Below are 26,311 nucleotides of genomic sequence, written 5' to 3' on the forward strand. Positions count from 1 at the left end.
AACTTCACTCCCGACGTCCATGGCGAGCTCCATCTTTGCAACCATGACATCATGCAGCGCGGTACAGATGGGCCCAACAATGTGCCAAATGGCCCGCTCAGAATTGGCATAGCGTTCTCTTCACCAATGAGTGTCGCATATGCCTTCAACCAGACAATCGTCGGAGACTTGTTTAGTGGCAACCTGGTCGGGCTGAACGCCTTAGACACACTGTCCAACCGCTGCAGCTGGTGGACGTTCGCTACTTTTTTGGGGTGACAGTAGGGGTGGGGCTGACGTATGCCGCTGGTGGTCATGGAAAGCGCCGTAATGGCTATACGATACGTGAATGCCATGCTCCGACCGATAGTGCAACCATACCGGCAGCATATTGACGAGGCATTTGTCTTCATGGACGACAATTCGCGCCCCCATCGTGCACATCTTGTAAATGACTTCCTTCGGGATAACGACATCGCAAGACTGGAGTGGAAAGTATGTTTTCCAGACATGAACCCTATCGAACATGCCTGGGATAGATTGAAAAGGGCTGTTTATGGACGACGTGATCCATTAACCACTCTGAGGAATGTACGCCGAATCGCGGTTGTGGAGTGGGACAATCTGGTACAACAGTGCCTTGAAGAACTTGTGGATAGATTGCCACGACGAATACAGGCATGCATCAATGCAATAGGACGTGCTACTCGGTGTTACAGGTAGGAAATGATGTTTATGTTGGTCTCTATTCCAGGTTTCTGTACAGGTTCCGGAACTATCGCAACCGAGACGATGCAAAACTGTTTTTGATGTGTGTAGTTAATTTACTATTAGATATCATACGCAAAGTGTGTTCTTGGAGCTCAGGAGACACAGAATTCTTTGCAGGAATCCGAGGGTTTTAATTTTCTCCCTTTACAACTGTGTGTGTAACGACGAATTCTGCTTTCGAGCATAAAAGTAGTAACGGCTTCGAGTATAACAGTACAAAGTGATGAATACGTAATGATATAAATCTCAACTTACCTTAAATCTGTCATCCGTTTGCAATAAAGAAAACAAGCCTGCTGTTGACTTCACCCATGGCTTGGTTGCGACATGACTCAGTGCATATTACTTCCACTTAAGGACCAACATGTATCTGATGGAGAAAGTATCTTTCTGAAGCATGTCATGTTATTCTGTGAAATAATCGTTTAGCTCTCTTTCTCTGCGTTAACTCAGGGATCTCAACTGATTGCGTTTGTCAGATGGAAAATGAAACATGTAGCAGTTTGCCCTTTCCTATCTTGTAACATTTTGTTTTTGCCCTATTTATGTCCTCTGGTTTTATTTGATGTGGGACCAGCGAGGTGTACATTTTGAAGTTTAGAATGTATCGTTCGGTGAGTAAGTGCTAGACTGTAGATCCAGAGGCCTGGTGATACAACCCCATCCAAGTCTAGTCATCTCTGGCAAATTTCACCGTAGTGTAGAGGCCATGTTAAAGTGACGCTGTAACGCCGGAAATGCATATCCTCCTATTTCCATCTATTGTGCTATTATTTTCTTTCCTTGCTTTGTTACCTCAAGATATGACATTTCTGTCTCTTTGTATATTGTAATTGTTTTACTATTTGTATATTTATGCATTTATGTCGATGTATAATTGGTTTGTTTCGTAAATATTATTTGTATTTTTACGCTGGGTCTTGCCTAGGGAAAACTGCTATCGAACGATTACATCGATAGGTCGTGTGAAGAATCAAAGTGTGTAGAATCTTTGGTAGTGTGAACTCTGCCGCGTGAAGCGCGGGCGGAGCAGTGAGGGTCTGGCGGGAGTAGCGAGTGGAGCAGGTGTTGTGTGACGCTCCCGCGAGTTGCCGCGCTTTCGGGGTTTGGCAGCATGTAATTGCGCTCGACTCGCGATGATAGTTTCTGACATGGTGTCGCGGACGGGAAGCATTAGCTGGCGCACATCAAGAGCCCGTTTCGCCTGGTGACCGTGTCGAGAAGAAGGCGCGCCAACATCCAGCTTCTGCAACAGCGACGGCCGACAATGAGTGACTGTCGCCACCTCCTCGATCGACGGCTTCAAACCTTCAATCAACCAACAAGGAAGACTAAAAGCACGTAAAGTTTCAGAACTGTATGGCAGACCACAGCTTTTCAAATTGTTCCATTTGCCTCGCAAAATTACAGCAACTTAGCATGAACCTTTGTTGCTCATTGTCCCAATTGCATTGCCAAGCAGGGTCCCTTCCTTTTCCGAAATGAACCCGAGTGTCGTTGAAATTCAAACGCCAGCATTAAAATAATATAATTAGATTTCACTGCTTTAATTTCAAAGTTCAGTAGCTGGCTACAATATTTAGGTTACACGAGCACAAATTTAGAGTGCGAGTTTTGTTAGCATATTTTAGCTTACCTGTGACTGCAGCTCAGCTTGGTCCGTACTAAATTTTACTGTTGTTAATAGTTCAGAATCATTTAATTCAAGTTCAAAGTTAAATCTCTTGTTTCTAAATTGCGTAGAGTCAAGTTGCTTTTGAAATGATTGTTGAGGTAGTCCAAGACTAACCGTATTTTACTGGATTTCGATGTGCTTCAGAAAGAAAGCTCACTATTAACTTCAGTCACTAAATTAACTTTCGATTTTCCGGTTTTATTAATTCTTTTGCTAAATTAAGTCAGAGTGTAGCGAAATTTATTACTTCTGACAAACTTTCAGTTTTCACACTACACGTGTCAACCTTCAGTTGCCACGCTTCTAGTGTTAATTATATGTGTAATAACCTTTCTTTTTCAGTTACTATAATAATTGTCCTTAGGACTGGCGACCGTGATTTCCCCCAAATCTCAAATATCTAATTACCGCTAGTTAATTGTTAACGTAACGGCCGCACATTTACTTTCTTTATTAACTTTACCCCTTTTCAAAATTAATTTCCGCCAGTTTCATTAGCACATTTCCTTTCATTTAGATGTAACCCTTTCCTCCCTCTTTACCGACTGGTTAACTTCGGTGACGATTGCTTTTCCAAAACTCCCATTAGGTACACGCGGTTTCATTTTTCACTGTCATTAAGGTCGGTAAGTGAGGGGGGAGGTTACACGTGGCGACCTGGTGACAGGACAATCTTCAATTTTGAGGTTGTTCTGGACACGAATTTTGCGTTGTGCAAATATCGTAACAAAGTACTGGTTACGTACAGGCCGTTACGTCAGCGAGAATAAGTAGTGGGAGTAATCCTAATTATATTTGAGATTTGTCATTTATATTGAAAATTATTAAAATGAGTGAAGGCAACAACTACCAAAATTTGGTAGACTTGGATACGGAACAATCGGTCGAACAGTGGGAAACGCGCACGGCGGTTCCCATTGTTCAGGGGCAGGCGGCTAGCATGAAAGACGCGACCGCCGAAACGCAACAAAGAGCAGAAATGGAATTCCAAACTTTAGAAAATGTTTCGGAATCGGAAGCGAAAATCAAATCTGTACCCCTTGATGATGAATACGGGGGAACATGTATAGAGGAACCAGCTACGGAAGTAAAACCGGTAGTCTCCGGGAATTTAACTGATTTGTTGAATGTTTTGATTAATGAAATCAAGAGTCAATCGGCAGAAATTATAGCTCTGTCTGCCAAGCAAGAAGCTCAGTCTGAAAAGATTGAACGAAAGCTAGACAATCAGAACAAAGCTATTAATGTTGTTAACAACAATGTTGGAGTTGTTAATACAAAAGTTGATAAAATCAAAGAAGATATTGTTGTAATTAATACCGAAATCGGTAATCTTAAACAGGAAATGATAGGCGTTCAGGCGGAAATTGCGAGCATAAATACTCGTTTTGATTCCGAAATTAGCAGAATCGAGAAAAGTGTAGGAGAAGCAGTTGCTCCGATCATCGAGAATAAGGTGACGGAACAAATTCAATTAGTGAAAAAAGAGGATCAACAGAAGGTGGAAACTTTAAAGGCTTTAGTGTCCGAAGTAGACACTAAAGTGAGGGAGCAGGCTAATACCTGCGAAGAGAAAAAGAGGGAAGTGGAAACGCTTGCGACAACCACTTGCCAAGTAATTACGAGAGTGTCGGAATTAGAAAAGAAACTTGACGAAAAACAGAGCTATGTGCCAATCTGTGCACATAGTTCGGAATTGTTGACGAAAGAGGAGCGGTTCGACCCCTTGAAAAAAGGCGGTATACACGCGACGGATTTCATTAAAAATTGTGAAAGAGTTTTACCCAGATCATGGACTAATGAGAGAAAAATTAATGCGGTTATTGATGTGCTGGCTGGTGATGCCAAGCGTTGGGGCTTAAACCTCGACATTACGAACCTGACTTTTGACGAGTTTAAAAATTTGTTTCTGGCTGAATACTGGTCAGAGCAAAAACAGCAAAGTGTCTGGCGCGAATTTGTCGTATCGAGGCCTTTCGATGCGAATTCGCGCGGTTCGATGAGGGAGTTTTGTGAGGGCTGGATCCGCAAGTTGGAATATTTGCGTGATCGCCGCACGGAATCCGAAATAGTCTGGGAACTCTACAAGAAGCTTCCAGATGATACAAAACGCTACGTAGGAAGCAATTACAGGACAATCAATGATTTCCTGGAAAGAGTTGAGGACGAGGACAATTGGCGCAATAATCGCGACAGTGGTAGAGGCCGTGGTAACAACAACGGGTACCACAGCAACCACAAGAACGATAACCATGGAAATAATGCATACCGCAACCATGGCAGCAATAACAATAATGGTTCGGACCGTAATAACAATCGGTACAATGCAAATAATAACAGGAATGACGGAAACCAGTATCGTACTAACGTGATACGGGCCTCACAGAATAGTAATAACGCCAGAGGGTGTGATGAACCGCCTCAGCAGCATCCGGGGAGCGTATCTGCTGGGACGAGACAGGGAAACCATTAGCCGCGCCGGTGAGGGGCCGAGCGGGCGTGGAGAAATTTTGGCGGCCCGATAACAGGAGAAAACCCAGGTATCGTCATTATGAAAATTCCGTGTGGAATAATCAACGGCGGGAGAGTGTGCCAGTGTTAAGAGAAAAGAGTGCGCCCACAAGTAGTAGATCAGCTGTATACACGGCAGTAGAAAATACATTCGCTGTCAGTGAGAACAATTTAAGTAGTGTTCCGGAAATCGATCATAAAGTGGCAGCTGTAATACCCGCAGCGGAACTGGAGATTGAGTTTAAGAATGATTCGCAATTGTTGAGAGAAGATCAGATGTCGGATAACACGTCCGTCATCGAGCGAGGGGATGCAGAGAGGGATGAGGTCTGGTTAAGGCAGTTCGGTCGCTTACACGACGAACTAAGAGATTATAGGGGTCTGTATGGGAGAATCGTTTATGGGGAGCGCGTGAAGGATTTTCCGCGTCTCGTCCCGCAGGAAGATAGTGTTTGTGAAATGATAGAAAGTTCTGGCCCTAATCGGCAGACTTTACTAGAAATAGTTGATGTTAAGGGGGAGCACGAGCAAGATTCGTCGTGTTTCGTCCCGCAGGAGTTAGATGTTGAAGTAGTAACGGAAAGTTCTGGCCCTAACCGGCAGACCTTACCGAAAGTTTCAGTGGTAGAAGTAACCGACCCATCCGACGCAAACCTCCAGTTTAAATATTGCGAGAGTATTAAGGAGAAAGATTACGAAAATTTTAGTGATAGCCGGACACGATTGGTAGAAAAGCACGTAGATTACAGCGTGTACGAGGTTAGAGCTGACGTTATACGGTCAGACGGTAGCAGTGTGGGTTGCGCAGATCCAGAGGAAGTAATTGCAGATACTACTGGGCACATTTCTCCAGGTAGATTGGCGGATGAGATTAATCTGACCAAAGTGGAATCAACGAAGGTGACGATTAGTGAATTGATAGCAAAGCAACACTCACTAGTTGACGAGTTACAGGAAAAGGTTTCGGTATTGGAGGCGAAGCTACAGACTAAGCCTCAGGACAAACGTGTTAAAATTAAAACTGTATGTAAACAGAGGCTGAAAAAGCCGCCAGATAAATCGGATTTAGGATCAAAGCCGGATGGTTTTTTCTGGAATGACCTGGATATAGACGAGGATTTACTGTGGGAAAATAAAGAAACAGTCGAGGACAAGTGTAGACAGATAGTAGTGTCTGTTAATATGCACGACCTACAACTAAACGTGTTGATTGACACCGGTGCAGAATTGAGTGCTGTATCTGGGAAAATATTTGAGTTACTGAAAGACAGACCTGGCATCGTAGTTATGCCAGTAACAGGAGTGAAAATTATCGGTGCTACTGGGAAGGCCAGTAAACCGGTCACAAAACAAATTTTTGTCAACTTCGAGATATGTGGGGCACGATTTGAACAAGAGTTTGTCGTCGTGCCAGACTTAACTACGGAAGTAATTATCGGGTTAGATTGGCTATTAAAGTACCGTGCAGTGATTAACTGCGAAAGCAAAACTTTGACATGTATGTCACTAGATAAAACAATGGTAGTTGGTTTTGACGAGGCAGGAGACGGTGTGCATAGGCAATACCAGCCTATACACATTGTTAACTGGCCGGATGACATTGACGTAGGAATGAGTTTGAACTGCCATAACATGAGGAATTTCGGCATTGACAAAAGTGTAGAAAGTGAATTGGAAGAGATAATCAAATTCCCTCCACGGATTAACATTAGTATTGGTGTGAAAAAAGATCGTTTGCGAGAAGTAATGAAGCTAAAAGCCGATGCTCGCATACGTCGTCATGACGCTAAAGCGCGTTTTGCTAAGTTTGCAATCGGAGACTTAGTACTTGTAAAAGCTCATGAGAAATCGAGCGAGATAGACCATGAAAACTCTAAATTTAAGTTTGTTTATAATGGACCATATAAAGTCATTGCTATGCCTCACACAAATGCTTACGGAATACTGTAGACTTGAAATTGTACCAACCTAGGATCGATTAATACCACACAATGGGTAATTTATACAGTATGTAAAATAGAGTGTAAGATTTAACGATTTGCTAGATTGCCATGCTTTTAACTGACCAAGGTCATTAAAGAAGTTGTAATTAATAAGTAATTAATTTTGATTAATCAATTTAATTTTAATCAATTTAATCATGATCTAATCAACTGAAAAATCCAAGCTGCTAGTTTAAGTTTTCAGCTGAGTCACAGTAGATTAAGGAATGTAAATATGATTTTGTAAATAGCTGTAAGATTTCATAAATATGTGATTTACTAGTCATTGCCGATGTACTTGGACGCTGTTTTAAGTTTCAGGCTAGTACATGCGTGTGATGATGGACAGTGTTGAGTTATCCGCTGTGATAGTATTAAGGGACTCCTTGAGATTACTCGGGAGTGAGTTTTTCCTAAAGAATTCAGTGAAACGGACGTTCTGGAAACGCCGTCATAAGGGCGAGTGAGATCAAGCGTGCCGCACACGCGGGCGCAACAATACTGGCGAGGCGAGCCGCTGTCGGCTCTTGTGCCGCTGTTGGCTCTTGTGCCGCTGTAGGCATCCTTTGTACTCGCGAGTACGGAATGTGGAGTTGCTTTTCTTCCCGGACAGCTGATGTGAAAGGATTCTGCTGTCAATATTTATGTTTTATTTTATCTGCTGTATATTATTTTCTTGTTTAGCGTTAATTGGACATGACGAGAATATTAATTATGAAAAGGTTACATAAATATGTGTATTCTATGTAATTAATTATTAGTTTGCGTATTTTTGATATACCTGTTTTCTATGACCATGTAATCTGATTAATTTTGTAAATAGTATTCCATTTCTTGATACTGTTAGGAATTTAGAATTTTAGAATAGCTAAACCATTTTATATGTTTTCTATGAATTTTGATATGTTGTCAACCTGTTTTATTTTGTGCAAGGTGACAGAGTGGAATAAGATTAGGAGTGTCTCCACTCAATTATTATGGTCTAAAAATTGATTTATGGTTAATTAGACGAATGCTAACTTTTGTTGATGTTTTGAGCATATGCATTTCCGCTGTTTCTTTTTTGGGACATTTTCTGAGTCTGTTTACGTTACACGAACATCCTCAGACAATGTGGGGCACGTGTAACGCCGGAAATGCAAATCCTCCTATTTCCATCTATTGTGCTATTATTTTCTTTCCTTGCTTTGTTACCTCAAGATATGACATTTCTGTCTCTTTGTATATTGTAATTGTTTTACTATTTGTATATTTATGCATTTATGTCGATGTATAATTGGTTTGTTTCGTAAATATTATTTGTATTTTTACGCTGGGTCTTGCCTAGGGAAAACTGCTATCGAACGATTACATCGATAGGTCGTGTGAAGAATCAAAGTGTGTAGAATCTTTGGTAGTGTGAACTCTGCCGCGTGAAGCGCGGGCGGAGCAGTGAGGGTCTGGCGGGAGTAGCGAGTGGAGCAGGTGTTGTGTGACGCTCCCGCGAGTTGCCGCGCTTTCGGGGTTTGGCAGCATGTAATTGCGCTCGACTCGCGATGATAGTTTCTGACATGGTGTCGCGGACGGGAAGCATTAGCTGGCGCACATCAAGAGCCCGTTTCGCCTGGTGACCGTGTCGAGAAGAAGGCGCGCCAACATCCAGCTTCTGCAACAGCGACGGCCGACAATGAGTGACTGTCGCCACCTCCTCGATCGACGGCTTCAAACCTTCAATCAACCAACAAGGAAGACTAAAAGCACGTAAAGTTTCAGAACTGTATGGCAGACCACAGCTTTTCAAATTGTTCCATTTGCCTCGCAAAATTACAGCAACTTAGCATGAACCTTTGTTGCTCATTGTCCCAATTGCATTGCCAAGCAGGGTCCCTTCCTTTTCCGAAATGAACCCGAGTGTCGTTGAAATTCAAACGCCAGCATTAAAATAATATAATTAGATTTCACTGCTTTAATTTCAAAGTTCAGTAGCTGGCTACAATATTTAGGTTACACGAGCACAAATTTAGAGTGCGAGTTTTGTTAGCATATTTTAGCTTACCTGTGACTGCAGCTCAGCTTGGTCCGTACTAAATTTTACTGTTGTTAATAGTTCAGAATCATTTAATTCAAGTTCAAAGTTAAATCTCTTGTTTCTAAATTGCGTAGAGTCAAGTTGCTTTTGAAATGATTGTTGAGGTAGTCCAAGACTAACCGTATTTTACTGGATTTCGATGTGCTTCAGAAAGAAAGCTCACTATTAACTTCAGTCACTAAATTAACTTTCGATTTTCCGGTTTTATTAATTCTTTTGCTAAATTAAGTCAGAGTGTAGCGAAATTTATTACTTCTGACAAACTTTCAGTTTTCACACTACACGTGTCAACCTTCAGTTGCCACGCTTCTAGTGTTAATTATATGTGTAATAACCTTTCTTTTTCAGTTACTATAGTAATTGTCCTTAGGACTGGCGACCGTGATTTCCCCCAAATCTCAAATATCTAATTACCGCTAGTTAATTGTTAACGTAACGGCCGCACATTTACTTTCTTTATTAACTTTACCCCTTTTCAAAATTAATTTCCACCAGTTTCATTAGCACATTTCCTTTCATTTAGATGTAACCCTTTCCTCCCTCTTTACCGACTGGTTAACTTCGGTGACGATTGCTTTTCCAAAACTCCCATTAGGTACACGCGGTTTCATTTTTCACTGTCATTAAGGTCGGTAAGTGAGGGGGAGGTTACAACGCCTTCTTATAGGCGGTCGAATAAGTGAGTTCGTAAGTATCCTAACACCCCTATCTAATTCGGAATCTACCAACAGACGTCACGAAAGGAGGAGTTGAGAGTATGAAAGGAGGCGGGGAGTATTGTGTTGACAGCAGAGGAGCACTCTAGCAGCAGAATGGGTCGCTTAGGAGGGGTCAGGGAGTTCTAACGTGGATTTTTCATTGGTTATCAACCAAGTATAAGATCCGTCAGGGACATTTGAACACTTCTGAAGTTGCCCAAGTCGACTTTTGGTGATATGATTGTAAAATGAAACCGCGAAGGAACAACAACATAGACACAAAACACATCAAAAACTTCAGACAGATCTCAAGTATTGATGGCGGGTACAGTCGAACTTTGTGGAGGGTAGCTGTAAAAAAATTGCAGTTGTGCGTTCTAAAGTTCTACCAGTAGCCGAGCTACGACAATGATCGTACGTAGGGAGGCGAAAAGATTGGATTACAGTGGTATCACAACTCCTCATAAGCAACAAAATTCTGCAGTCAATGCTAAGAAATGTTTGGGGTGGTGAGAAAACGACGCCACTGTACAATGGATGACAGGAAATGAGTGATCCAGACTGATGAATCACGCAGTACCCTGTGGAAATCGCTGGAGGGATTTTGGATTCGGCGAATGTCTGGATAGTATTACCCCCCATCACGTGTGTAGCAACAGCGAAGTAAGGATGTGGTGGTGTTTTTGCGTGGGGGTGTTATTCGTGGTCTGAGTGTGGTCCCTCATTGCACTTAAGAAAATGCTAAAAGCGGAGATACGAACACATTTTACAGCCTTGTGTACTGTCTACACTGGAGGAACAGGGCAGAGACGATGATTGTATCAGCATGACAATGCATCCTGTCATAAAGCAGCACCTATGAGGCAATGGTTTGTGAATGATAACTTTCCTGAAATGTACTCGACTGCCCAGTGTCACGAACTGAAGCACCTTCGGGATGAATTTTAACTTAGACCTCCAACATCTTTACCTTCTCTGGTTTTAGCTCTATAGACATTCATAAACCTGACTGAAACTGTCTCCAGCAGAGTTCAAGCCATTATAAAGGTGAAGTAGGAACACCCCATGTTAATGTCCACTAAAAAGTGCACGGATACCTTTGTTGAGATAGTGTACTGCCTCAAGAGTACCATCAGTAGTTAACTGCTGTGAGCATCACAATCGAAATGACAAGAGTTTTTTGAAGTAGCGAAAATTCTTAAAATTATTCCACATAATTAAACTTACAAGATTCATTTCCTTACTTAATATGCGATTTCTATTGTGTAAAGTTTCTTCTTTACACTGAGGCGCCAGAGACACGGGATACGTCCTAACACCGTGTCGGACCTCCGCCTGCCCGGCGTAGTGCAGCTTCTCGACGTGGCAAGGACTCAACAAGTTGCTAGAAGTCCCCTGCAGAAAAACTGAGCTGTCCATAATTGCGAAAGTGGTGCCGGTGCGGTACTCTGTGCTTGAACTGACCTTTCGATTATGTCCTATCAAAGATCGATGGGAATCAAGTCAGGCGGTTTAGCTGGTCAAACCATACACTCAAATCGTAGAGAATGTTCTTCAAACCACTCTCGAACAATCGTGATCTGTTGACGTGGCGCATTATCGTCCATAAACATTCCATCTTTGTTTGGGAACACGAATTCCATGAATGGCTAGCAATGGTCTCCAACTAATCAAACATAACCATTTCAAGTCAGTAATTGGTTCTGGACCAGAGGACTCAGCCCATTGTATGTAAAAACAATCCCCGCCATTATGGAACCTACACCAGCTTGCAAAGTGCCTTGTTGACTACTTGGTTCCATGGCTTCTTGGGGTCTGCGCCACACTCAAACCCTACCGTCAGCTCTTACCAACTGAAATCGGCACTCATATGACCAGGCGACGCTTTCTAGTTGTCTAGGGTCCAACCGACATGGGCAAGAGCCCAGCAGAGGCGCTGCAGGTGATGTCACGCTCTTAACAAAGGCACTCGATTCAGTCGTCTGTTGCCATATCCCATTAACGCCAAATTTCGCCGCACTGTCCTAGCAGATACGCACGTCGTTCGTGCCACACTGATTTCTGCGGTTATGTCACGCAGTGTTTTGTGGATTGGCAAGAGCGCCAACCCAGGAAGCCGAAAGGCACGCGTTTTAGCTCACGCAGGCTGGCGTGAGGTCTGGAACAGGTCAAGGAAATGAGACTAGCAAAAAACGTACGTAGCTGCTGGAATACTTAACTTTAATCCATTAATGGTGAACATCGCTCTTGACGGTACATGTTTTACAGCATCAATAGTAACCGGTAATGGCGCCTTGCTAGGTCGTAGCAAATGACGTAGCTGAAGGCTACGCTAACTATCGTCTCGGCAAATGAGAGCGTAATTTGTCAGTGAACCATCGCTAGCAAAGTCGGCTGTACAACTGGGGCGAGTGCTAGGAAGTCTCTCTAGACCTGCCGTGTGGCGGCGCTCGGTCTGCAATCACTGATAGTGGCGACACGCGGGTCCGACGCATACTAACGGACCGCGGCCGATTTAAAGGCTACAACCTAGCAAGTGTGGTGTCTGGCGGTGACACCACACAGTGTTATTTACATTATGTGATCAAAAGTATCCGGATACCTAGCTGAAAATGACCTACGTGTTCGTGGCGCCCTTCATCGGTAATTTTGGAATTCAGTGTGGTGCAGGCTCACACTTAGCCTTGACGACAGCTTCCACTCTCGCAGGCATACGTTGAATCAGGTGCTGGTAGGTTTCTTGGGCAATGGTAGCCCATTCTTCACGGTGTGCTGCTCTGACGAGAGGTATCGATGTCAGTCGGTGAGTCCTGGCACGAAGTCGTCGTTCCAAAACATGCCAATGGTGTTCTATAGGATTCAGGACTCTGTGCAGGCCAGCCCATTACAGGGATGTTATTGTCGTGTAATCACTCTACCACAGGCCGTGCATTACGAACAGGTGCTCGATCGTGTTGAAAGATGAATCACTATCCCCAAATTGCTCTTCAACAGAGGGAAGCAAGAAGATGCTTAAACCATCAATGTAGGCCTGTGCTGTCATAGTGCTACGCAAAACAACAAGCAGTGCAAGCTCCCTCCATGAACAACACGACCATCATACCACCGGCTCCCAGTTTTACTGTTGGCACTACACACGCTGTCAGCTGACGTTCACCGTGCATGCACCATACCCACACCCTGCCATCGGATTGCCCCTTCTTGTACCGTGATTAGTCACTCCACACAACGTTCTTCCACTTTTAAATAGTCCAATGTTTACGTTCCTTACACAAAGTGAGGCATCGTTTGGTATTTACCTGCGTGATGTGTAGCTTATGAGCAGCCGCTCTACCATGAAATCCAAGTTTTCTCACCTCCCGCCTAACTGCCATAGTACTTGCAGTGGATCCTGATGCAGTTTGGAATTCCTGTGTGACGGTCTGGATAGATGTCTGCCCACTTCAACTGTCGCCGGTCTCTGTCAGTCAACAGACGAGATCGACCTATACGCTTTCGTGATGTATGTGTCCCTTCATGCCGGCCGGGGTGGCCAAGCGGTTAAAGGCGTTACAGTCAGGAACCGCGTGACCGCTACGGTCGCAGGTTCGAATCCTGCCTCGGGCATGGACGTGTGTGATGTCCTTAAGTTAGTTAGGTTTAAGTAGTTCTAAGTTCTAGGGGACTGATGACCTTAGAAGTTAAGTCCGATAAGGCTCAGAGCCATTTTTTTTTGTCCCTTCACGTTTCCACTTTACTATCACATCAGAAACAGTGGACCTAGGGGAGTTTAGGAGTGTGGAGAGCTGCGTACAGACGTATAACACAAGTGACAGCCAATCACTCACGTTTCCACTTTACTATCACATCAGAAACAGTGGACCTAGGGGAGTTTAGGAGTGTGGAGAGCTGCGTACAGACGTGTAACACAAGTGACAGCCAATCACCTGACCATGTTCGAAGTCCGTAGAGTTCCGCGGAACACCCTGTTCTGCTCTCTCACGCTGTCTAATGACTTCTGAGTTCGCTGATATGGAGTACCTGGCAGCAGGTGGCAGCACAATGCACCTGATATGAAAAACATGTTTTTGAGGGTGTCCGGATACTTTTGATCACATAGTGTATCAAATGGTTCAAATGGCTCTGAGCAATATGGGACTCAACTGCTGAGGTCATTAGTCCCCTAGAACTTAGAACTAGTTAAACCTAACTAACCTAAGGACAGCACAAACATCCATGCCCGAGGCAGGATTCGAACCTGCGACCGTAGCGGTCTTGCGGTTCCAGACTGCAGCGCCTTTAACCGCACGGCCACTTCGGCCGGCTCACATAGTGTATCTATTAGCGCTGAAAACTCTACGCAAACACCGCTACTGTCGGTTGTTAGGTGAAGGTCGTTGTCCGTGGTGAGGGGTAATGCCAGAAATTTGGTATTCTCTGCACTCTATTGACACTATGGAACTCGGAATATTAAATTCCCTAACGATTTCCTTAATGGAATGTCACATGGGTATAGCTCCAACTACGATCCGCATTCAAAGTCTGTTGATTCCCTTCGTACGGTGATAATCAGGTGGGAAACTGTTTCACATGAATCAACTGAATACAAATGACAGCTCCGCCAGTACCCCACCCTTTTACACGTTGTGTACGCGGTACTGTCGCCACCAGTATACATGCATATCGCCACTCCATGATTTCTGTTATGCAGCGGATGGGTCCCAGTTTTATATTTACGCGTTTACACAGGCTCTTTTGTTTGGATCGCTATGCGTGCACGTGGGAAAGAGAGGGAAGGTGAGTGAATCACTACGACTCGTAGTTGTTTCAACGAAATTTATTTTTGTTTCTTGAATTAAAAAAAAACTACTGATGTGCATAAGTATTGAGTACAAGTCGTAGGCGTAGACAGCTAAACGCCAGTTGTTTGATTAACCCACGCGCGCAGAGCAGCCACGTTGGCGTACACGCCCGGGTATCCAGGGCCGCAGGTGTACCCCCAGGAGGCGATGCCGTACTGAATGTTGTTTATGACCAGGGGGCCGCCGCCGTCACCCGTGCACCACGGCTTCTCCGTCGTGCAGATCATGTTCTCCGTCACGCATCCTTCACCATAGATTTCACACTCGTAGGTGGCGTTGCACGCATTCCGCTCCATGATGACTGCGGTGTGAGCTTGCAGCTCGTCAGCGTAGTCCAAGGCCACTGAAGACGTCAACACACCCCAGCCGGTAATATAGGCGGTGACGTCAACTTCTGGCTCGTAATCGGCGAGGGCGATCGGCTGTAAAGTACAGCGATGTAAGTCTTACTGTTTGAGAACACCTAGATTGAGAGAAATTAGTCTCTTGAAAAGAAAAGCCAGCACAAGAGCCACAAGCAAATCTTCAGTACATTCCGGTGGAAGATGGTACAAGAAGTGCGAGCTTTACTGTTATAATTCTGGTAGGCTGGTTCTCTAGATGACGCAAGTAACACTAATTTGAGTGTGTGGGAGGAGGGGGGAGAAGGAAGGAGGGGTAGGTTTATGCGTAATGGAATGTCCATTGCCATCACATCAAACACTGTCGGAAAAAAATCGCAACACCAACGAATGACTGATGTAGTGTAAAGAAATAGCGGGAATACGTTTGTCTACGTAACAAATTTGATAGATTGACATTGCAAGGTCACACGTTAATATAAGCGCGACATAAGCCATTGCGAATGTGAAACGATGGTACATTTGTAACCGCTATAACCCGCAGAATGTAGAATGCAAGCAGATGCGCATGCATTGTATTGTACAGGTGCGGGCTGTCAATTTTTAGGCTGCAGTTTCTCGTCTATTGCCCTTGGTCAGTCAACACCGGAACGGTTAATGCTGGTTGTGGACGACGCTGGAGTTGTAGTTCGACGATATCCGGTACGTGCTCGATTGCGGGCAGACCTGGTGTTCGAGCAGGCCAAGGAAACATGTCGAGAGTCAGTAGAACACGTTGGGTTACAACAACGGTATGTGGGGGAGCATTATCATGTTGGGAAACGCCTCTGGAATACTATTCATGAATGGCAGCACAAAAGGTCACATCACTAGATTGAAGCACTAATTTGCAGTCAGGACGCATGGGATAACCAGGTCCTCAACTGGTCTCTTCCTAATCAACACACGGGCATCACTGGCACCGAGGCAGAACCAGATATCATCAGAAAACACAACAGACCGCTACCTTGTCCTCCAACGATCTCTCGCTTGACGCCACTGAAGTTGCTTAAGACGTTGGTTAGAGGTCAACGGACTGCACGCTACAGGGCGTCTGGTTTAGAGTTGTCCTTAACGTAACCGACTTTAACAGTTCTTTTCTCACTGTGGTGCCAAGTGCTGCTTAAATTCCTACTGCAGATGCAGTGCTATGTGCCAGAGCCATACGTCGAACACGATGATCTTGCCTCTCGAGACTGCCAGGTCGCCGTTCGAAGTCCAGTCTTTTTGCATCCGTGCACTCTCGTGACAGCCACTGCCAACAGTCAGAAACAGAGGCTACATTTCTGACAAGCCTTTCTGGAATATCGCAGAAGCAACATCCAGCTTCTCGTAGCCCTAATATACGACCTTCTTAAAACTATCAGGTCTTGATAATGGCGTCTTTGTCGCCTTAAAGGGATTCTTGACTAACGCGTCTAGTGTCAAAGGCAACTAACGCTCAGGGCCGTTACAGAGGGTATTTAACGCAAACCTGAATTGCATGCTCATAGTAGCGTTACTAGCGCTACTCTTTTGTGACTGGCGCGAAATTTTGAATAGACGTATAGAAACACACCTACCAACTTTCGCTTATGTCGCACAGCGCTTTCTTGGTGTTGCGATTTTTTTCTGTCGGTGTATTTACTCTCTGGTTTATATCAAAATATGAGGGCTGTAACCAACTGCCTAGCTGATCTACCTTCTATTTTAGGAGACAGTGACTCGAATGTAGTTCGTTTTTTCAAATGGTTCAAATGGCTCTGAGCCCTATGGGACTTAACTGCTGAGGTCATCAGTCCCCTAGAACTTAGAACTACTTAAATCTAACTAACCTAAGGGCATCACACACATCCATACACGAGGCAGGATTCGAACCTGCGACCGTAGTGGTCGCGCGGTTCCAGACTGTAGAGCCTAGAACCGCTCGGCCACCCTGGCCGGCGTTCGTTTTTTAAGAATCCGTAGGATCTTTGACTTTCACGTAGTTCCTTGGGTAAAGATTTTGATGTGTTTCCTAGGTGAACGGTTCATCTGTTATTTTTCCGCTGATCACTCAGGCACATTTCCTTGTTACGTATTTTAACTGGCGTTTAGTCTGTGTATTTTCTAAATAAATTGACTTAAGGCTTACGTATTTTGATCTTGCGTGTGAACGTGTGTTCAAATGTGTGTGAAATCTTATGGGACTTAACTGCTAAGGTCATCAGTCCCTAAGTTTACACACTACTTAACCTAAATTATCCTAAGATCAAACACACACACCCATGCCCGAGGGAGGACTCGAACCTCCGCCGGGCGCTACGGTCGCAGGTTCGAATCCTGCCTCGGGCATGGATGTTTGTGATGTCCTTAAGTTAGTTAGGTTTAACTAGTTCTAAGTTCTAGGGGACTAATGCCCTCAGCAGTTGAGTCCCATAGTGCTCAGAGGCATTTGAACCTCCGCCGGGATCAGCCGCACAGTCCATGACTGCAGCGCCTTAAACCGCTCGGCTAATCCCGCACGGCTGTGAACGTGTGATTACGAGTGTGTGTGTGTGTGTGTGAGAGAGAGTAACAGGATGACTGAGAATCATGTTTTATGTTTTACATTGTGGTGCATAATTTAAAAAAAAAATTAGCACTCTCATCTTCAATAGCAAGGCCACAGATGAACTCCCCATTCAGCGCCTTATACGCGTTACCACCACCAGCACCAGTGATCTGCTGGAGTTTAACTGATCAGAAAACGCGAAGTCCCTGATAAGAGTCAGGCCCGGAACTTCAGACTTACATTTCAGCTACATGAAAATGCACCATTAAATTTTTTGCTTCTCTGCGTGCACTTACAACTAAGCACATGACAGGCACGATGTCGGCAACAAGTAATTTCTCATTGTCAGTCATTAAGTGCCTTATTAAGTCGAATTAGGAATGTCAGTTTAAAACAAGGGTCCTATGCTGTTCAGTAACTTTCATTATTTAAGATGCCATATGACAGAATAAGCAACAGACACGGACTGACCTGAGAATGAATAACAGGAAGTACTGAGTCTCAACACAGCAGCGTCACTGAGGAACTTGGAAGACCAACTGAGAAAGTACTAACAGGAATAGTAGCCTTGGAGGAGTAGTCGGGAGGAAATCTCTACGTAGAATCTCTGGTGACTGCACATCGTTTTGCAGCAATAATGGTACAGCCAGTCTTGTAATCGTTTCCTAGTAGACGGAGCATACAATTCGGTGATATCGAATCCTGAGTTTCTAAACGGCAGGATATGCACACTGAGAACAAAATCGAAATTCTTAGGTACGACACTGATTTGCTCTCATGCTCCAGAGAAAACCAACGAAGAGACAAAAGACTCTTTTAAGGAACAGGTTGAACGTTCATATGGTACTATAGCGGGAAATGGTGGGAAAGTGATTGTAGGAGACATGAAGGGCAAAGTTGGAAGGGATACCGTGTTTGGAGAAAATTTTAGAAACTACAGCCTACATAAAGAATGCAGTGACATCAGACTCAGGCTGGTTGATTTTCGCGTGAACAAAAGCCTCACCATAAGGGGCATCATATTCCGACAAAATAACATCCATAAAGGAACGTGGAAATCTCCGGATGGGGATACAATCAACCGGCCATATCATGTGCTTATTTACAGAAGACATGGCTCAAACATTAATTTCAAGGTGAGGAGGGTGGCAGAAGTTGAGTCGGATCCATATATCGTGATGATTTCAGTGTCCATAACTGAGTGGTCAGCGTAAATGGCTGTCATGTGGAGGACCTGGATTCGATTCTCGGTACTAACAAGGATTTCACTTGGTGGGAGGATTGGTACGAGGTACACTCAGCCTCATGATGCCACTTGAGGAGCTATTTGAGCGAACAGTAGCAGCTCTAACGCCTGGGAAGTCTGCAAAACAGCTGGGAGAGCGGTGTGCTGACACGTGTTCACTCCATACCGTATCTTCATGACGCCGCAAGGCAGACAAGAGAATCCCTCGAGCAAGGAGCATGTTTTTTATATGTTGATAGTCAAATGTAAGCATAAGATATTAACAACAATTTATAATCTTGTATACAGATACAGGGCGTATAATGAGGATCCAGTCATCACCAGTGACAGGGAAAGAACAGACTTCGAAAGAGAAACAGATGAAGAGATTAGAGCAAATGTCGATGAGGTGGAAGCCAGCCCTGAAGAGCAATGGCAATTAATGAAAAGAACAATGCATTAAAGACTTAATCCAAGCTGGAACTTGATAACAAAGTTAGAAGAAGTGAGTGATCTGGTGATGACTGTGAGAATGCTACTAAGGAACGGCAGCGCAAGGAGTAAGATATTCCAGCGAGTAACACGGGCTGCCGTGAAGAAACGAAGTAATGTAAAAACGATTGGAAAAAAGAAACAGAGAGAATCAGCGAAACGTTGCCTGGAAGACATCGAGGAATGTAGAACTGAAAAGGAATCAGAAGAACCTCTAAGGAAAAAAATGTCTGGAAGCCACGGACAATGATATCTGCGATATGGAAGGAAAGCTGATCGGGAATGAAACCAGAAAAAGGTTGGGAAGAATATTTTAATGAGTTATAGCAACCTGGGCAAATACAGGAATTTGAAAAAGAGAAACAGATAGTACGAGCTGATAGCAGTGATGATGGAGGGAAACAAAGAAGTAATTGTAGCTGTTTAGGAGTTTAGGAGCTACTGAGCTTTGGTGGAAGATAAGCTACCGATGATGATGGAGAGGAACAAAGAAGTGATTGTTTCTGTTTGGGAGATAAGGAACTATACAGCTTTTGGATAAGATAAGTTGCCAATGGTGATGGAGGGGAACAAGGAAGTAATTGTAGCTGTTTAGGAGATGAGGATCAAAAGAGCTTTGGAAGAAGATAAGTTACCACTGATGATGGAGAGGAACAAAGATGTAATTGTGGCTGTTTAGGAGACGAGGAACGGAAGAGCTTTAGGGAAGATGAGTGGCCAAATGAAACATTCAATCACCATGGTATAGAGTTATTAAAGAAAATGATGGATTGTTTCGTAAAATATGGAGAAGTGAATTAATACCAACAAACTGGAACACATCCGTCATCATACCAAAATATAGGAAGGATGATAGAACAATTTGCAATAACCACTGATGCCTAGAATTGCCAGGGCGACTTGAGGGAAAAAAGCAGCAACAGATCAAATGTTCATCCATAGATAATAATGGAAAAGTATTACGAGTTCAGAGTTAAGGTACATCAACTGTATGTGAACCCTAAAGCAGCTTACGACAGTGTCAATCGGAACGTTCTTTTCAAGGCGTTACGGGAGGTGGTGAATCTACCAAGCCCAATACGTCTCTTGTAGATGACCAAGCAACGCCAACTACAAAATAAAAACTAATGGCAGCTATTCCGATAATTTTCAGATCTTTCAAGGTCTCAAAAAAGAAAATTCTGTATCACCCACGTTATTCAACTTTGCTCTGCAGATTGTCATGGGAAAACTACAAGCAAAGCAGAGAGTACTATTTTCAACAGGACGACACAGAATACGGCACTTGCGGGCGACTTCACCATCCTCTGGAGGAATAGAGAACATCTGCTGGGAAACTATGTAGTTTTGGAACGCGAAGCGTCTGTACCTGGATTCATCATAGGTAAGGAAAAAGCGAAGTATGTGATCAACACCAGGAACAAAACAAGTTCGAATGAGTAAATCAGTTTAAGTGTCTGGGAGGTATATTTACGTGGTAACAACACAAATAAAGAACAGCTGCAGGTAACAAGTGCTACTGCAGCTTCCTTTGCCTGCTGTGAACCTCCAACATCTCTGGGCACTTGTAGGTGAGAGATTACCAAACAATCATGAAACCTGTTATTACATGTTGTTCTGAAACAATAACACAACAAGTCAGAAATGTCTTGGATACATGGGAACGCAAAGTACTGTCGACGATATAAGGAGCGCGATAATGGTGCTTAGAGAATAAGGATCAACGCAGAGCTATAAGAACTTCGCAGAAATCCACTAATAACTCTAGATGTGAAGCACGAAGATTACAGTGGGTGGGACTCGTGCATATAATGGAAGAGCAGCGAGTACCAAAGAGGCTGCTATACGCAGAGCCAGAGGGTAGCTGCTCAGTGGGAAGACCAATATTGCGACAGTTGGCTAATGTAGAGACGGATCTGAGGAGATTAGAGTTGCTGAACTGGAGAAGGCTGGCGAGTTCGAGAGATGAATGGGGGAGGCAGGTGGTCGTCAAGGCCCTACCTTTCATGGGCTCTGGTGCAGGTAAAGAGGAAAAAGATATGAAAGGATACACGTATTTCTGCTCTGTATACGTCTCACGTCATTGTAAGGTTTCAGATATTAACGGATCTTTATCTGACAGAGCTTTTGTTTATCCAGCATTAAAGTAAAAATCCACAAGGAAAATAATTTCAGTACTCCGTTCCGATATAATTTTCATTCTTAATACATACTGAGTATAACACAACAGCAAATTTCTGACATCAATTATTGCAGAATTCGGCTGTGAATATATCACGTATTTAGGCACTCGCTGGCATATTTCACCGCTCATGTTGGAAATGGCAGTGTTGTGTAGTTTTAATTGTTTAGTGATTTAAAAGGGTCTCTGTCGTTCTAAATTAATCTGTAAACTATGACTGATCTGGATTAAGGACGTGAGGACTTAAGTGGTATTCATTTTATCGATTGAAGACCAAGTGTCCAGATAAGAGTCCACGACCCTTCTGTAGTGCCTTATTTGTGATGTTATATCTAGATAGTACTTGCATTAAATACACTTAAGAAGTAATTACTTTCGACCTTGATCATAATCAGATCATTTTTAAAAAAAGTTAAAAACTAACTACACTCGACGCAACTTAATCTAGTGGGAAGTATCTCGCCGTTGTGTAGAGTGCAGATAAGTGTCCGGTATAGTGCCACGTTTAGACTGTTCTGTCCTAGCCCGAGAGTGTGATACAGGCGCAAACGGCGTTTGTGTGGTACATGTACTCCACTACCTATATTACGTTATACTAGGCAGTAACTTTATTTCAAAAGACTTTGAATACGTTTTGTTCTGTAAATTAAGCAAATTAATTGACAGACGAATAGTCATTGTTTATTTAAAACTAAATGAAAATGGCCACCTATCTCAATGTGTTTGCTCATCGTAATAAATACAAGTAAATCAATGATATCAAGAGGCCGAGAATTTTGTAAATATATGCGATTGAACGGTGGACTGTGCTTAAGGGTAAACCCAGATTTACTGACAGTCCCAGTGTTTCGTGAAATACGACGTAACTGTCGATTTGACGTATAATACTCGCCGCCCCCGCGGCACTGGCTAAGTTACACGTGTCTCCCGGGTCGAGCCAAATGGTGATCACCTCAGTAGGGAGTTCAGCCATCACTGTATGGGTAGGGATCTGCTGAGTGCCGCCAATCCTCTGTAAACGTAAGCTCTGGAAACGCTTCAGCGAGCATCGTAGGGCACGATGGTGGAACGTTGTGTATCACATGGAACGAGGGTCTTGGCTTCACTCCTTGGACAAGGAGCATGGTACCCCTATATATTAAAAAAAAAAACAAAAAAAATCCTCTAGCTCAAGGCGGACTACATGTCGATGGGGTGAAGCTGTCATTAGCGGACAAACTGTAGGTTATCGGCGACATCTCCGTTGTGTAACACACACCTGGGACAGTGGGCCTCCCTTTGGTGGCACTTCTATATACCTAGTGCATCGAGGAAGTGTATAAAGGATTTCACCGGTAAAGTTGTGTATCCGTAGAAAGCTTTCGAAAGGAGAACAAGAAAAATACTTTATTCCGATGATGTGTGTGCATCAAAGGCCGCTGCCCAAAATGCCTCAGAACTCATGATGAATTCGTCCACGTGCACGAATTCACTTCATTACCAAGAAACTCCCTCAACGGAAAGGGAGCAAAAAAATGGTTCAAATGGCTCTGAGCACTATGGGACTTAACTGCTGTGGTCATCAGTCCCCTAGAACTTAGAACTACTTAAACCTAACTAACCTAAGGACATCACACACATCCATGCCCAAGGCAGGATTCAAACCTGCGACCGTAGCGGTCACGCGGCTCCAGACTGTAGCGCCTAGAACCGCACGGCCACTCCGCCCGGCGGAAAGGGAGTAATAACACCTATTGAACAAAAAGGGGTAAACCTAGCACAAGGCGACTTTCAACTGAAAAGTAGGTGTTTGAAATTCTGAGAAAAGCAGGGGTAAGCTATAAGGAGAGACGGGTCATACACAATATGTACAACAGCCAAGAGAGAATCATAAAAGTGGACGACCAAAAACGAAGCGCACGTATTAAAAAGGGTGTAAGACACCTACTGTTCAATCTGCACATCGAGGAAGCAATGATGGAAATAAAAGAAAGTTTCAGGAGTGGAATTAAAGTTCAAGGTGAAAGGATCTCAGTGATACAATTCGCTGGTGTCATTGCTATCCTAAGTGAGAATGAAGAAGAAATGCAAGATCTGCTAAACGCAATGAACAGTCTAATGAGTACAGAGTATGGATTGAGAGTAAATCGAAGAAAGACGAAGGTAATGAGAAATAGTAGTAACTAATGAGAAGAGCGAGAAACTTAATATCAGGATTGATGGTCGCGAAGTAGATGAACTTAAGAGATTCTGCTACCTAGGCAGTAAAATAACCAATGACGGACGGAGGAAGGAGGACGTCAAAAGCAAACTAGCAATGGCAAAAAGCGCATTCCTGGCCAAGAGAAGTTTGCTAATATCAATTATCGGCCTTAATTTGAGGAAGAAATTTCTGAGAATGTACGTCTGGAGTACAGCTTTGTATGGTAGTGAAACATGAACTGCGGGAAAACTGGAACAGACGAGAATCGAACACTTGAGATGTGGTGCTACAGACGAATGTTGAAAATTAGGTGGACTGATAAGGTAAAGAATGAGGAGATTCTGCGCAGAATCGGAGAGGAAAGGAATATATGGAAAACACTGATAAGGAGAAGGGACAGGATGATAGGACGTCTGTTAAGACATGAGGAAACGACTTCCACGGTATTAGAGGGAGCTGTAGAGGGCAAAAACTGTAGAGGAAGACGAGGATTGGAATATATCCAGCAAATATTTGAGGATGTAGGTTGCAAGTGCTACTCTGAGATGAAGAGGTTAGCACAGGAGAGGAATTCGTGGCGGGCCGCATCAAACTAGTCAGAAGACTGATGGCCAAAAACAAATAGAGTCCTATCAAAATGAATCTGGTGGTCTCCTGGCTGTAAAGCATGTTCCACGACAGCTGATCTGACAGTCTCACCCCTTTCCCAGTTGTCCCTGTGCTCTTCTAGTCGTTCGGTTTGTAGTACCCATGTACACCTACTCAGAATTACACGAGATCCTATAAACTGCTTTTTTTCCAGTGATTTGCGAGAATCCTTAGTCTTAGGTGATCCTGTATCTTCAGGTGGATTTTTAGATTACTACGATGTTCCTATGCGGTCAGTAGCGATCTTAACGAAAGGCAGGAAAACTTTCGATTTCACAGGCGCTTGTGCTTTTTACCTCATTGGACGAATAATCATTCTTGATCGATGCATTGGTAAGGTGAAATCCGCGTCAAGAAGCTTTGGTTCCCAATTATTCCTTGCTCTGTCAGGCAATGTTTTTATGATACATGGCTTTTTTGTGAGTGGTGGTTCGAAGCCAGGTATAGGTAACGTTCTGTGCGTGGGGGCTTCCGCAAAACATGTGGCTTAAGCTACCATCTTCTTTCTTGAAAACTAGCTAGTGGGTGATAGTGTAAAATCCATCCGATGAAGGCACAATAGCAAGGAATATTTTATTGAATGTGGTATTTCTGGCCGTGAAAGTTTCGTTTTTAGAATTAGACGGCTCTGCGGAGAGGACGTGTGATGCTATGAATGTTTTCAGAAGAAGAGTGTGCAACATTTGTGTTCCCTCTTATTTGTCGCAGAGTGTTCAATACTATTTCGAAGTTCTCAAAGATTAAACGATTGTGCAGCTCGGCCAAGGCGCAGTGAATTTTCGAACGGGCGAAGAGGCAATACTACGAGAGCGGACTCAACTGATCCGCCGGGACCTGGCAATCACAGACTGTGCGTCGGTGTCTCCCCATGTAAATACCAGTAATAAATATTATAGTGGTGACTTGAATAGATTTTCCAGGCTATTGCAAGATAGTATCAGGAAACTTGACAACGTCTGGTAGATTGACGCAGAAATTTGATAATTTGCAACCTAATCTGACGATCCGCCACTTCGACGCTTTCCGCACGGTTATCAGTTTATACGGACATTCGTTATCTGTCGAAGAGAGATTGTGCTGGCCAAGGGTGAAAATTTTGCCGTTAGTCCGCGAGTTGTGATCACGGAGGAAATAATAGCCAGTGCAGGAGCAGGCATTCGTAATGTGGGCACGGTTACAGCTGAAGAAAGTAATTTAACTTTGGGTGAGAGGAGTGCCATAAAAGGCCTGAATGAGAACGATAGTATTATCATTCTCTCTGCTGGCAGCAGAGATGCGGCGGTAGTTTTGAATGTGATTGTCATAGTAAGATCAACGTCTTTTTAGACCCACAGACACACATGAAACTGAATCAAGACCCCCAGTGACAAAGTTCTTAAAACTGTTAAACAGTTGATAAAAAAGTCCTCTACCGGACAGAACGTTCAGGAAAGTCTGTCCAATTCGGGTGTGCTACCACCAAGAACTTTATGGGTTGCTGAATGTTTTGTCAAGATATTGCCAAGATTTTTCTTATGCAGCCAGTAACGTAATTATAGAATGGTATTAAAACTTTCAATTTCATAGACGCTTGTGCATCGCTATGATATTTGCGTGGCGGCCTTAATACTCTTTTTACTCTCAGTGTACGAATAATCATTCGTCATTCTGAGAATTATAATGAGCGCCTTTGGTTCGCGCACCTGTTTAATGATGTTCCGTTTGTGGAGCGCTCGACGACGCTGTTACTAGCGCCCGTACAAATTCCTAATCTTTTCACAGTCCAGTCTCGCCGATTTCCCGCGTGATGATAAAATGTAGAGGACAACACCAACACCCATTCCCCGGGTGCAGAAAATCCCCGATCCGTCCAGGAACGAACCTGGGCCCCCTGATCCAGAGGCACTAACGCTAACCACCAGACCACGAGCTGCGGACCCACATATTAGACTGCCAAGTTCTTGACGAAGTTATTACGACCTTCTGTGCAGCAATCGGACTCCTATATCAAAAGTTCGGCACAAATGGTTCAAATGGCTCTGAGCACTATGGGACTTAACTTCTGAGGTCATCAGTCCCCTAGAACTTAGAACTACGGAAACCTAACTAACCGAAGGACATCACACACATCCATGCCCGAGGCAGGATTCGAACCTGCGACCGTAGCGGTCACGCGGTTCCAGACT

At 43.8% G+C, this 26,311-nt stretch overlaps 1 protein-coding gene across 1 annotated transcript in view; it reads right to left on the reverse strand.

Moving 5' to 3' along the window:
- Nucleotides 1-14,546: 14,546 nt before the first annotated feature.
- Nucleotides 14,547-26,311, reverse strand: part of LOC126474418 (trypsin alpha-3-like) — a 53,166-nt gene continuing 41,401 nt past the window's right edge. Inside the window, exon 3 of the mRNA XM_050101888.1 lies at nt 14,547-14,947. Within this exon, the coding sequence (XP_049957845.1) occupies nt 14,576-14,947 (372 nt within the window). The 3' untranslated portion in view covers nt 14,547-14,575. The remainder of the gene's footprint in view (nt 14,948-26,311) is intronic.

The sequence above is a fragment of the Schistocerca serialis genome, chromosome 4 (assembly GCF_023864345.2).
Source record: "Schistocerca serialis cubense isolate TAMUIC-IGC-003099 chromosome 4, iqSchSeri2.2, whole genome shotgun sequence".
NCBI classification, from domain to species: domain Eukaryota; kingdom Metazoa; phylum Arthropoda; class Insecta; order Orthoptera; family Acrididae; genus Schistocerca; species Schistocerca serialis.